This window comes from Neopelma chrysocephalum, unplaced genomic scaffold, assembly GCF_003984885.1.
Source record: "Neopelma chrysocephalum unplaced genomic scaffold, ASM398488v2 Primary Assembly neopelma1_347, whole genome shotgun sequence".
NCBI lineage: Eukaryota > Metazoa > Chordata > Aves > Passeriformes > Pipridae > Neopelma > Neopelma chrysocephalum.
The window spans coordinates 678,889-692,836 of record NW_020898011.1 but is presented as its reverse complement, the minus strand read 5'-3'; the positions used below and the strand labels follow the sequence as shown (position 1 = coordinate 692,836).

At 46.6% G+C, this 13,948-nt stretch overlaps 1 protein-coding gene across 1 annotated transcript in view; it reads right to left on the bottom strand.

Annotated features, from left to right (window-relative positions):
• Positions 1–5,053, bottom strand: part of ADAM12 (ADAM metallopeptidase domain 12) — a 183,426-nt gene extending 178,373 nt beyond the window's left edge. The window contains exon 1 of the mRNA XM_027705707.1: positions 4,870–5,053. Within this exon, the coding sequence (XP_027561508.1) occupies positions 4,870–5,017 (148 nt within the window). The 5' untranslated portion in view covers positions 5,018–5,053. The remainder of the gene's footprint in view (positions 1–4,869) is intronic.
• Between the last annotated feature and the right edge of the window lie 8,895 nt (positions 5,054–13,948).

Sequence of the window (13,948 nt, the reverse complement as noted above, 5' to 3'; positions counted from 1 at the left end):
AGATGATGAAGTTCAAGTCACTCTCTGAAGCACCAATGCCAACATCACACTCGACACCCACGTGGCCTCAAACTCTTGCAGGACATTAAAAAGAGATGGGTCAACATTCTGGAGCAGGGGTCTACTAAGAAACAATCCCTTTTCTCAGTTAGTGGGATCCTTTTATCAAAAAGATACAAAATGAAGACAATTTAAACCCTTAGCTCTGTGCTAGCCAGAAACAAAAGGGATTGACCTTTTGGGCTGCACTGTCCTATCAAGAATCAACTGCAACCCTCTAACAGATCTACTCAAGCTATGGATTCTGCATGAGTTGAAAGGGACCTCAAAGATCATCCAGTTCCATCCCCTCTGCCACGGGTAGGGACACCTTCCACTAGACCAGGTTGCTCCTAGCCCTGTCCAACCTGATTTTAATTTAGTTTGTTGTAGATTTGCCCTGGAGACTCAGCAGGACCTCAGAGAGGCCTCTGCAGGTGTGATGTAGGGTTTTAGTCCTACAAAATTGTGGAGATGATGTGCTTTTGTCCTGGGAGAAATTTGAAAATCTACTAAGCTGCTTGAAATGCAAGTAGAATGTGCATGCAGCAGGGAGAGCAAGATCTGAGATGATGTGGAATAAAACACAAGAAGTTGTAGAGGAAGAAAAGCCATGGGAAAAAGGGATTACATACAAAAATATCTCCAACACGAACAGCATGAAGAGTCTGGCATCCTAAGCAGGTCGAGATGCTGTGTGACACAAAGAGCTGGGGAGAGCCTGCTGTGGCAGAGCCTGGCCCTACAACCTAACAGTGCTTCAGACCTATTTCCAAACACCCTGAAAATGTCAGTTCCTGGTTTATAACAACTCTCACAGCAAAAGTCAAGAGAAAACCCACCCAACCAGTCCAGTTATTCAGACAATGCAGCTCGTGGAACATCATTCACATGCAACACCACAGCCCTGGAGCACAAAGCTGCTGCCCAAAAGGATGCACATGAACACTAACAAAATAAAACAAAGCTCAGCTGGACTCCTTGGACAGTTTGCACAGGCAATGTGAGATCTGTTAGAAGCAAAAGTGGTAAATCTGTCAGGATGAGGATATGTGAAATCTGAACAAGGCTGGTGGGGGACCAAATAAGCCTTTTTAAAACGGAATTTCATGATTAGCAGCAGCAAGTGACAACCTTGGCGGAAGTAACAGATACACAGCCCTGGTCTGCTGCAGTCACTCACGTGTCATTAGAGAAGTTCCACTGGGGCAGCCTCTATGCTGCAAGCAGGATGAAAAGCCACCCAAAACACAGCCTGTCAATCATGAGATGGAGAGTTTTCCAAAAGTTCCAACAAAAGCAAGAGATGAGACACTTGACAAAACCCCAGTGAACAACCCGTGAGCTCCTCAGCGAGCAGGAGGTTAATGATGCAAATGTGATTTGAAGAGTGGGCATAATATCCTCTGCTGGTGGGTTTTGGCATGGATCTGTGGAGCCCCATGGACAGTGACAGCTCATGCCAGGCTGTCTGCAGGGGACCTGATAGGGGTAATCATCAGACAAGGAGGTGATTATACACAGACCAGAAATACCTGCCAGGAGCACTGGAACAGTCTGAAAGAAGACACTGTTTGTAAGTGAGCTCTAAAACACACAGTGAGCTGTAGAAATCGGGTTTAGAGTGAGAGACAAGATTTCAAGGCAAGATTTCTTCCCCTGCAATTGATTTTCATGATACCCAATGCAGTTGCAATCAGTAACAAAAATAAAATCTTTCAAAAAACTTATTTTAGTTGAAGGTAAAGAATTTTGGGCTCCAGTTCTAGGATTTTCATTTTTTCATGCCTGAAGAACCTGTGGCTGCCCCCATCCTTGGAAGTGTCCAAGGCCAGGTTGGATGGAGCTTAGAGCAACCTGGGCTAGTGGAAGGTGTCCTTGCCCATGGCAGAGGGGTGGAACAAGATGATAATTTATGGTCCCTTCCAACCCAAACCATTCTGTGATTCTGTCACTCTATGATTCATTTTCCTGCTGTTTTCCCAGCTAACACTCAATATTCAAAAGAGATTTAAGAGTTTACACACACAAAGAAAATTTTGAATTTATATTTGCACACCATCACTTTGTCTGCCCTGCAGATCCAGGAAGGCCTTGACCACAGAAAGCTTATACAGGTATAGATTTGAAGTCATTTGACTGAGCATGTAATGTCAGATCTTATCCTACTATATATCCACCTTCAGAAGGATGACAAAGCTAATTTTGCCTTTTTGGGGCCAGTACTCCACTTGGTTTTCCTTTTTGTCCACGAAGACAACCAAGAATAACACTGAAAACTAGAAGGGCAGTTGTAAGCCCGTAAAAACTGGAAAGAAAAAATACTATAAGTGAGCAGCAAGGCTACTTTTAAGCTGTCTAGCTCATAACCTGACAATTTCTGTTTAATATTAGAGCTGTTACTCGGGCAGACCCACACTGTACACGTCTCTTGCCACATTTCAAACGCAGTTTTCAAGGCATATGGTAACTAAAATTTGTCTTAATCACTAAGCGCGTGTTTATGTCAAAATTAGGATGTCCTGGCAGCACCTCAGCTCGCTCCCACCGTGCCCAGAGGATTGAAGCCAGCTGAGGTAGAAGTTGCAGAGCTGCAGAACGCCTGGTGAGACTCGTGCCAGCACAGCTAAGAGGACTTTTCGTCACCGGGCAGCTTGGCCGGTGTGGAAACGCGCGGCTGCAACTTTCAGCACCTCCCCGACCAAGAAAGCAGCACATGATCTGGCAAAGCTAAAGCTGTTCTCTACTTCCACAGGAAAAAGTGGAATTAAGGAGGGGATGCTAGCTGAGCACACTGGCTGCAGACGGAAAAGGGCAAGTTATAGATATGTTACGGGAAGAAGAGGAGTAGGGAAGATGTAGCAAAGCAAACCCAAAGTGCAGCTGAGCTGCAAGGGGCATCAAGGACCACTGTGCCCAAGCTTGGACATCTAAAGATGGGCACCACAGACATAAACAGCTGGCACAAACTTTATACAGAGCTCAATCATCAGTGAAAATGTAATCTTAGAGCTCCAGCTTGATTCCCAAGGAATCCCAAGCCACAACTTACAGGATTTCCACCCCCTCTTATGAGTCTTTTCACTCATCTGTGTGCTAGAGCCGAGCCCCCTTAAATTTGCCTTCTAATTATTGTAGGACAACTGCTTTGAAGCATCTTATCTCAAACTTTCCTGCATGTATAGTTGTTTATCCTCTATCCCAGTGCACATCCAAACCATGTAGGGGCCTGTCCAGCCACAGTGGCTCCCACACTCAGAGAAGGGGTATGTGCTGCCTCCACCCAAACCAACCCACCCTCAATCCATGAAAAGGGAACAGCCACAGGGGAACTATTTCTCCTCATCTACTTGAGATTTTCTGCAGCCTTTATCCCAAACACACTGATTTGGTGTAATAGAAGCATTGACAAGGAGAAATTAAGACCCCTCACAAAGTCAAAGCAAAGCTGCAACTCCTGTTAACTCATTAACATAAATCCCAGGTGCCTGATAAAACTCAACACTTTGTCCTTCCCACCCTGGGATTTCAATGTGCTAAAATGTCTTCCCATCTTTCTCTTAGCAAGTCCACAGCCAAAATCCCAGTGAAAGTCACTGTCAAGACATTTGGAGACAAGCAAACATTTACAGAGTTTAAAGTTACAATGAAAAAAAAAAAAAAAGATCCAGGATGAGTTTGTAGTAACACACAGGGACACACACACCCCTCAGCGCTGTTACATGTATTTATACAGGAGAATCTCCCCTCCTCTCGCATAAAATATGCATTGTCAGCTGCTGCTTAAGGAACAGGAGAGGGTTGGGCCCTCCAGGGATTCCGGAATAAGCCCCAGACTCGCAGTGTGAAGAGACAAGTCGCTTTCCTAGGCTTCTATAACACGGATAGCACAGAGCCCATGTCCCAAAACATCCTCCCCGATCCCTGCCGTGCACTCCCTTTGAATGGACACAGCGGCGAGAAAACTTTTCCCCAGCCAGGACGCTTTTGCCATCACTGTTTGGCTTTTCCAAGCAATTTTTCCCGGCTGGAAGCAGAGTCCAAACTCTGACAATACTTCCAGACCCTGAATTCAGTCCCGGAGGCTGTTTGAAGGGGGACGGGTCGGGGGAGAGGGGGGAGAATTTTCCCCTGGGAGACCCCATAGGTCACCCCCAACACACACTGGGGGGTCCCCAGGACCACCCCTCCATCCCAGGGGCAGAGACCGGTGGGGCTGGGGGTGCAGGGCTGGGGCCCCGCGGGGTTTGGGATGCACAGCTAGGGTATGGGGGTGCAAGGGTTGTGACCCTGCAGGGCTGGGGGTACCAGGGATGGGACCACGGGAGGTTTGGGATACACAGCTGGGGTATGGGGGTGCCAGCGTTGGGACCCGGCAGGGCTGGGGGCGCAGGGGATGAGACTCCGCGGGGCTGGGGGTAGCAGAGATGGGACCACGGGAGGTTTGGGATACACAACTGGGGTATGGGGGTGCCAGGGTTGGGACCCGGCGGGGCTGGGGGCGCAGGGGATGGGACCCGGTGGGATGGGGGGTACCGGGGGATGTGACCACGCGGGGGTTGCGGGTGCAGGGGCCAGGGACCCGGCGGGGCTGGGAGTGCCAGGGACTCTTCCCAGGAAGAGCTGGGAAGCCGCGTAGAGGAGCGGGAATTCCGCGTCTCCGCGTGTCCCCGGCCGGGACCTCCCTCCTTCCAGCCCCGCAGCGCGTCCCGCAGCGCGGCGGGGGGATCACCGCGCCAAAGCCATCCCCGCGCTCCTTATCCCGTTAAAATGGAGCGCGGGGCTGGGAATGCCGTCAGGAGAAGCCCCGCGTGTGCCGGGCTGACTTACCGCGGGCGCGGGGCGATGCCGAGGGCAGGCAGGGCAGGCAGGGCAGGCAGGGCAGGCTGAGCAGCAGCAGCGGCAGCAGCGCGGGGAGCCGGGCCGGGGGCAGCGCACGGGGGGAGCGCGGCTGCTCGGCCTGGAGGCGCTCTGACATCTCAGCCCAGACTGAGGGAGACAAACTTTCATCAGCTGGGGCTGGAGAGCAGCCCCATAATATACAGTTACAGAGAGAAGCGAGCCGGGACTCAGGATGTGAGAGATTTCCTGCATGCAGTTAACTCCAAAACCCCTCCTGCTCCTGCCTCAGCTGCTGATGAGCGGGGCTCGGCTTCTTAGGGGAAAAAAAAAAAAAAGAGGAGTTGGTTGCTTCCCCCCCCCCCTCTTATTTTTGAAGAGGTTTGGGGCGGTTATTGTGATTTTTTTGTTGTTTTGGCAAGGAGAACCCCGTTGCCCGTGGCTCCTCACCCTGGAACAGCTGAGCCCCGCAGCCAGCGCTGGGGGGCTCCGGGTTCCCCCCCCCCCCCATTCCGGCTCCCAAGGTTTCCCCACTTTTTCTACACACACACAACCCTGGCTGCCTCCTCTGGAAAGTCATCTGCGTACGTTACAGCTCACGGTTATTTATTGGCTTCATAATTATTTTGGAGTTGTTTCTGGTGTTGTTTCTTATTTTATATTGTGGGGGTTTAAAAGGAAAGGAAAAAAAAACCAACAAAAAACAACCAACAACAAACCAAACAACAAAACACACCCACAGAGTTGCCAGATGCATTTTTTAAAATCTTCCTCATTCAAATTATTATTACTGACTGTCTGGGAGAATAACCAAATGCAGATTATCTATTCCTTAACATACCACCAAAACACATGTAATACCCACATGTTGCTGTAGAGCAGTAAAAAAAAAAAAAAAACAGCAACAAAAAAGAAACTAATCCTGAAGATCCTCACAGACTTTTATTGTGCAGCTTTTAGTTTTAATTCATTAAGATTCTTCCTAAATTTCAACATTTGGATATCCACACTTAATTCTGCAGATTGGCTCCATGTTCCTTGTGCACGAAACAGTTGGCAAAGCTGGCCCAATGTGTGTCTGTAGGCCAGCATGCAAAATAGCCATGGAATTCCACTTCAAAAATGGAGCTTGGAACCACAGATTTGGGTCTGTTCTAGAGCAGAGGCTGGTGGTTATTCTCAGTGAACCAGACTATACCTTTGGCCAGTTCCGAAGATAAATGAGGCAGCAGAGACTCCATGGGGGTAAAATGCTGTGATTCCCAAACTAGAGCCCTGCACTGTGCCCTCTTCCTGCCCCTGACAACATCACTGAGCCATCCCAGGGACAGTCATATCCTAGGATAAGTGGTAATGCCAGGTCATAGCACAAATAAACCTGGAAAAGAGCTGGGATGGTGAAGCATTTGCAGAAAGGGCTCCTATCAAGTGCTGTTCTTCCCAGTTAAAAAGTACCTCCCACCCCTTACCCCTCTGCCCAAAACTAAACCCATGGATTCACATCTAGGTGCTCTGAAATTTGAATTATACCTACATTCACCCCTCAAGTCTCACATTTTCCTCATTATGTGCCTTCCCAGGAACCCCCAACCAGGTGAGCAGTCAGGAATTATCCTATATATAACTCTAAATACCCAAATGCTAAATTTTCCCTACTCACCCATTATCAATTACAATTTAACAGCTACACTCAGTAACTTTTCATCCCCTAAATATAAACTAATGAACTCTATCAACTATCTCATTAAGAACATATGTGCTCCTCACAGAACATTGGTTAAAAACATTAAAATTAAAACAGAAAACTCCTTTGTGGAAGGCCACCATAAAAGCCATGTGGACATCTTTATCTTTTAAAGCTATTTTCCCATTAGAAAGAAAAAAAATCAGTCAAAGGGAACTAAAGACTTCCAAGTAGGGTTTTAGTAATCCCACAAGGCTTTTCACTTCAGTGGTAGTACTTTCATTTGAGTAACAATATTTGATAACAGAGAATGTGGAGCCAATTATATCTTGGTCATTCATTAGCATGAATGAAGTAGATATTATCAGAGTTCCTTCTCCTCCCCTAAAAATGTAACCAGAAAGGAATTGTTGCATTTTAGCACACTAATTTTATGGGCTTGAAGTTGATAAATTGGTAGTTTATCACAAAAGAACCCCAAATATTTCATTTACAATATCCATGTAGGAATGCTACTGAATCACAGGTACCTCTGGCTCTGGAGAACAACAGAACAATTTCACAGCTGTTTCAAAATTCTCTTAAAAAAAAAAACAAAAACAGGCAAAAGGCAGGTAATGTGCCCCTGACTCACTACAACGTGCACAAGAGAGGCCAAGCCTTGATTTTTAATTTTTCATGTCAAACCACCTCCCACAATTAGTTTTACGAGTCCTGGTTTATCCACTTCAGAAGAACAAGGCTGCGTTTCCCTGCAGGAAATGAAAATTGCATCCAGGTTGTGTGACTGCTTCAAAGGGGGCCACAATCCCGATTCTCCAGGTTATTCCCGCGGGCGATAGCTCTCCATCCATCCTTCCCAGCTTTGTTCTTTAGCACTGTCAGGGGAAGAGGAATGGAGGGAGGGGGGAAGGTGTTGGGTGGAGATGTCTCAGTGCTTCTGGGGCCATTTTCACCTTTGTGTCTTTTGCTACTTCTTCTTTATGTTTTTTTTTTCTCCTCCATGTTTCTCCTCCTTATCTTCCTTAATTCGTGTATTTAGTTTTCCCTCACTTCACCCCCAAGTAGCTTTTCTTTCCAAATCACCAACTCCACTCTGTGCCATCCTGCAATAGCAACAGCACATGAACACCTAAATAGTCTTTTTTACCTTACTTTTTGTCTCCTTGTGAAAGGGGAACTGAGCACACCACTCTTCCTTCTCTGTTACTACAGACAGGGGCTGGCACATACTGGTTGCTCCGTTTGTACTCAGCTTTAAGCGTCTGCAGGAAAAGCAAGCCAGGCACAAGTGACAAGCTGAAGAGAACAGATCCCACTGCTGTGGCACCTCTGTGCTTTGAGATGTGTGGATGAAATATCTCCCCCTGCGGCTCTGGGTCACCTGTGGCTGGGGGAATGCCCAGGAATGAGGTGACAAGGATCTCTGAGATCCTATCAGGACCTCAATTCAGGCGTGTCTCTCAGCTGCATGGCCCCTACTTCCCCTTGGGAGTGGTTTGGAAACGTTTAACACGCGTTTTTCAGCTGGAGAATATGAGAATTGGGAACGCTTACAGGGTGCTCAGGAATGTGTCCCGCATTAATCGTTACCCATTGTCATTCCCGAGGCAGGGCTGCAGCCCGAATCCTTCCCTCTCCAGCTCTCCTCCCTGCCTCTGACTTGTCACCGTGTCACTGGAATAGGTCAGATTGAAGTAGCTCAACTCTCAGTTTGCATTTACATGTGAAAACCATTTGATGTAAAGGGCACTCGCGACTTTGCACGGTTAATCTTTGACTGTATGACAACACAGGCAGTTGGCTTGGGCTCTGGTTATCAAATTACTAATTCATGTAGGAGCTTTAGTTCGCATGGCACTGAAAAGGTCAATCCAGAAGAGAGCAATAAGGAAGAGAGCAGTGTGGAATAACTTACCTGGAAACAAGCTTAGCAGACGGGTTAGTACAGAAACCAGTGAGGAGGAGGATGTGCTGAGGGAAACATCAATTCCCATTAGTTTCCCCTTGGCTAAAGAAGAAGGAGTTTTGAGAGGGAATCAGTGACTGATGGAGATAACAGGAAAAAAATAAGGAGTCGAGAGACAATATATTAAGTGTAAAACCTCCAGACTGTGATTCCGTGTGCTTTTGTGACATTAGCTGGAAAGCAATGTGACAAATGAATATGGAATTCATGAGATGGGTTATGGTATGCTATGGGGTGTGGAGTATGAGAAAGGGGAAAGGAAAAGGAGGAAAAGGAAAGCTTTCTGCTGGCCTTCTCTGCTAGAGCAGGATTTGCATCCCTGTGTTACAGCCTGAGTTAAATGAGGAGGATAAGCCACCTCAGAGAGCTGAACAATTTCAAGATAAGAGGTGTTGGTGGGCAGAAAGCACCTCTGTAACACTGCTCTCACATCTTCCCAGATCAGCTGTGATCTCCTTTTGGATATCCAGGAAACCTCACTGTAATCACAGCATTGACTATTATCCAGAATTTTTTTTTTATCCCCCTATGTGCCAAAATGCAGGAAGACTTGTCTGGGCTTAGCTACAGGGATCTACAGTTTTGGGGCCTCCAGGCTGAAGTTTTTCCTTCTTAGAGTAAACAAAATAAAACAAAAAAAGCTTTTCCCTTTGAAATCTGTGTGTCCCCCAGCCAGCTGCTGAGACTTTGTGTCTCCAGTCCTCCCTCACTTCATTAACTCTCTGCACAATCAAGATGCCGCTGAATTGTGACTGCAGTGGCAGATTACAGTCCTCTATAATTACCAGGCATAGATGCAGCATCATACAGCCTGACCTTTAGCCACAGAGCTCTGCTACAGACCTCTGTCCCAGCATTCACACACAAAATAGCAGCTCCCCAGAATAGCATCCATCAGGGCTGTGCACTGAAATGAAATACCTCCTAGAAATTCTGCTTGCTGCACATACTTGAGAGAAGTTGCATTGTATAGATTTCCTAGTCTAGGAGGGCAGGTTTCCACCCTCTGTGCACTCCAGCATTCCTTGAGGAGCTGGAGTGCTGTCCTGAGCAGCACAGTGAGTCTGGACCAAGCTGTTAAGCCCATGAGATGCAATGCAAGGTCAGCAATCTCGGTGTTCTGTTACCAATAAATATATTCATCCCTTCCTCTCCACTCCTCTTGTAACTCCCTGCTTTGGTTATAATTTTCCCTTCCTGTCCTACAGGTCCCTTAATATTGAATTCATCTGGAATTTCTATCCCAAAGCTTTGAGTCGGCCAGTGCAGTTGGGAACTGCAAGTAGAGGACAAAGCAGGCAGGGCCAGGCTCCAGCCAGAGCTTGTGCTTCCCCTCCACTGACCATGATCCTTCTGCTCATCCTTGTCAAGGGGCTCCCAGTGCCCAGATGGTGCCCCACGAGATTCAACAGAGCTCAGTTCAATGACAGGGATAGATTTCTGTGGCTGCCCCATCCCTGGAAATGTTCAGGACCAGGTTGGACAGGGCTTGGAGCAACCTGGGCTAGTGGAAGGTATCCCTGCCCATGGCAAGGGATGGAATGAGATGAGCTTTAGGGTCTCTTCCAAAGGTCCCAAACCATTCTATCATTTTATGATTCTCAGACTTAGAGAACCAATGATTTATTAAAGTTTCTCCCTTGTTGCACAAATGCAAGGGGCACACTTAGGAAATTGGGATTTTGTTGAGCTGTTCCAAGTAACATGGTCCTTTGTACCTGTAGAGAACCTTGAATTACTATGACTGATTGACAGGATATAATACTGAATTAATTTTATCATGGGTTGCAGAACCCCAAAACTGGTATGTTTCTCGATAACTTTTTTTTTTTTAATAGAGAAAAAAACTAAACCAATTCCTACCTGGTTTGAATGATAAAGTGCTACAATATGAAATTCAAGTGTAAGTAAAATTAACAAAGCCATCTTAAATTTCTTTATGAATTTAAAAAATGAGATGCAGGATTTTTAGTCTGTCTCAGGGATAAAACATAATGAGAGGGAGCAAGTTCCTTCCATTAGGAGAACACTCCCTGCTAGCACCATTTCTACCTGGAAGAAGGACAGCAGGGCTAATGGCAAGTGGTACTTGCTCATCACATTCCTCTACCCCTGTTTTCTCTGCCCAGATCATCCTGCTGCTCCATGGGCAATATAATTTTGGAAAACAGCTCCTTTTTCTGTAGCAAAGCAGGGGAGTAAGCTCTGCTTTAATGCTGATTAAGCTCTACATACTCCTTTACAGGGAAACTACACAGAGCCCGTTGCAGGCTGCTGTAACAGGGCCAAGGGTGAAAAAGCCAAGAGGAGCTCAGGCATGAGCAAACAAAGAAACCCACCACTTCAAGGATACAGGACCTTAACAACAACAACAGCAACCCCCTAAGTTCATCAGCAGTTAAAACACAAAAGCCCAAACCTCACAAGGTCCCCAGTTACATTCTTTTCCTGTAGCATAAACCCTCAGCCATGCAAACACAGCTCTCCCTGAGCACACACACCACTGGCAGCTGAGCCTGCTGTGCCCTCACTCCACAGCTGAGCCTTCCTGGGGACACCCAACCCACCTCGGAGCACCCCCTGCAGCCCCCAGGACACCCTGACCCACAGCCTCAATATCCCAGGGAATGTGGGGCTCAGGGTATGAAGCTGCCAGAGTGTCCAAAGGAGAGCCATGAAGGTGGGGAAGGTTTTGGAGGGGCCATATGAGGAACACCTGAGGGCACTTGGTTTGTTCAGCCCAGAGGAGACTGAGGGGAGACCTCATTGAGGTCTTCAAAATCCTCAGGAGGGGCAGTGGAGGGCAGGCACTGATTTCTGCTCTCTGTGGCCAGTGACAGGACCCGAGGGAACAGCTGGAGCTGTATCAGCGGAGGTTTAGGTTGGATCTCAGGAAAAGGTTCTTCCCCCAGAGGGTGGTTGGGCACTGAACAGGCTCCCCAGGGCAGTGGGCACAGCACCAAGGCTGCCAGAGCTCAAGGATGACGCTCTCAGGCACATGGTGTGACTCTTGGGGATGGTCCTGTGCAGGGCTAAGGGTTGGACTCGATGATCCTTGTGGGTCCCTTCCAACTCAGGATATTCCATGATTCTATAATTCTCAGTTTTACCCCACACCAAATTAACCATCAACATTTTTCTCTTCCAGGCTTCCCCCAGAAAGAGTTAAAAAGCACACTAGCTAAACTTGCTTATGTTTTAGTAACATATGACCAAATACCTTCATAAATAATAAATAAATAAACAAACAACCTTCTTTGTTATGTCTGCACATCCCTAAACCTCCATGGTGGAAGAAACAACATTTTAAGCTTTCCTACTAATTTCAATACTGAGAAGCAATGATTCTCCAGCAGGATCCTTCTGTCAGACAGGACATTCCTGAAAACATGTCAGGAAGGTGTCCTGTGTTAAAATCCCTTTAAATCCAAGAAATAACCCATTAAATGTGGGTTTTTTTCTTCAGACTAGACATTGAGAATGAGCTCTTTGATCTGTTGCCTCAAATTTCACTGTCTCCCTGAAACAAAAGAAAGAAAAAAGCCCACAATTTTTTACATGTCTCACAAGAGGACAGTATTCAACTCAGACTAAAAATTATGAAGTCGTATATTTTTAATATTCCTGTCTAGCCCTCTGCAAACCACAGAACAATGCAACATCCATCATCATAAAAGCTGTGACAGTAAATTAGGAGGACAGCATATTTTGGGGCATTTTTAAAGAAAAATAAATATTCCTAATGGGAAACTTGAGAGAAATCATTAAAAATTACTGTGGTATACATCACAGGAGAACGAAATCAATTAGGTCTTAATCTCAAGTTATTTATGAAAGGAAGAATGAAAGAGAGCTTCTTTATTATAGGCATTTCTCTGACTGTTAAATTCTGTTGCAAAACTTCCATTTGCTTTGGGTCCTAAACAAAGCGAGTGAAACCTCTCAAAAGTAAAACAAATAGAAGTAAAATGTTGGTTTTGTAACATCAGCTAATAGTATTAGATAGAGCAGTCAGCCCATAATTATATATCTTTCATGCAGTTTAACTTAGGCCATTACATAATTATATTTAGACCAATGAACCCTCAAAGTTATATTTTTACATAATAACAAACACAAAAATTATATATGTGCTCCCAGTTAAGTATAGATTTGGCACCACTCTACAGTAAGTGGGCATTCATTACTAATTCCTCTGGTATTCATTGTAACAACATTAGTCACGAAGAACTAATGTGGATATAATATCTGAGCACTGGGTTATTCCTCTAGAAATTGGAATTCTGGAACTCACTGGTGGCTCCCTTTCCCTGATATCACTGCAATGATGTGGAGGACATGGCTGCTGTTGGGGGATTATGGGGAAGACAGGTTTAGATTGGATATTAGGAAACATTTCTTCCTGGAAAGGGTGGTCAGGCATTGGCACAGCCGCCCAGGGCAGTGGTGGAGTCACCATCCCTGGGGGGATTTAAAAGCCATGTAGATGTGGCATTTGGGGACATGATTTAGTGGTGGACTTGGCACTGCTGCTCTTGGAGGGCTTTTCCAGTCTAAACGATCCTATGGACAGTGAGTTGGAGCTCCTCTGCTCTGGAGCCAGACTGGGAGAGCTGGGGGGGTTCACCTGGAGAAGAGAAGCTCCAGGGAGACCTGAGAGCCCCTTCCAGGGCCTAAAGGGGCTCCAGGAGAGCTGGAGAGGGACTTGGGACAAGGGATGGAGGGACAGGACAAGGGGGAATGGCTTCCCACTGCCAGAGGGCAGGGTAGGATGGGACATTGGGAAGGAATTGTTGGCTGTGAGGATGGTGAGGCCCTGGCCCAGGTTGCCCAGAGAAGCTGTGGCTGCCCCGTCCCTGGAAGTGTCCACAGCCAGGACAGGGCTTGGAGCAACCTGGGCTAGTGGAAAGTGTCCCTGCCTGTGGCAGGGGTTGGACTGGATGGTCTTTAAGGTCCTTTCCAACCCAAACTGTCCTATGATTCCATGATTTTTTTTCATACCAAATTGCCGTGATAATTTCCTCAGGTATGAAATGGCACAGTCTGTCTCCAGCATCTTTCCCTGCCTCCTTCTGCAGTGACACAATTCCAGAGGACAACCCAGCTACAAAACCAGACTTCTGTCCTGACAGTGGTTTCTGTTCAACTCCCTGGCCACAGTTATATATCACAATTAATTTAATGACTGCTGAGGGACTTTTCTTTTAGACACCATTATCAGGTAATCAGAAGACCAGCCCACATTCAGATTGGACACCATTCCCCTGAGCACCCTTTGGCCACGGTTTTTATTAACTTTCCCCACATCATCCCATAAGAGGATAGAGGAGGATAAAAAGTGCTCACTTTAGGGACCAAAAAGTTCTAAAAAACCCACAGAAACAGGAAATAGAAATGGAAGTCTCCTCATTCTTCAA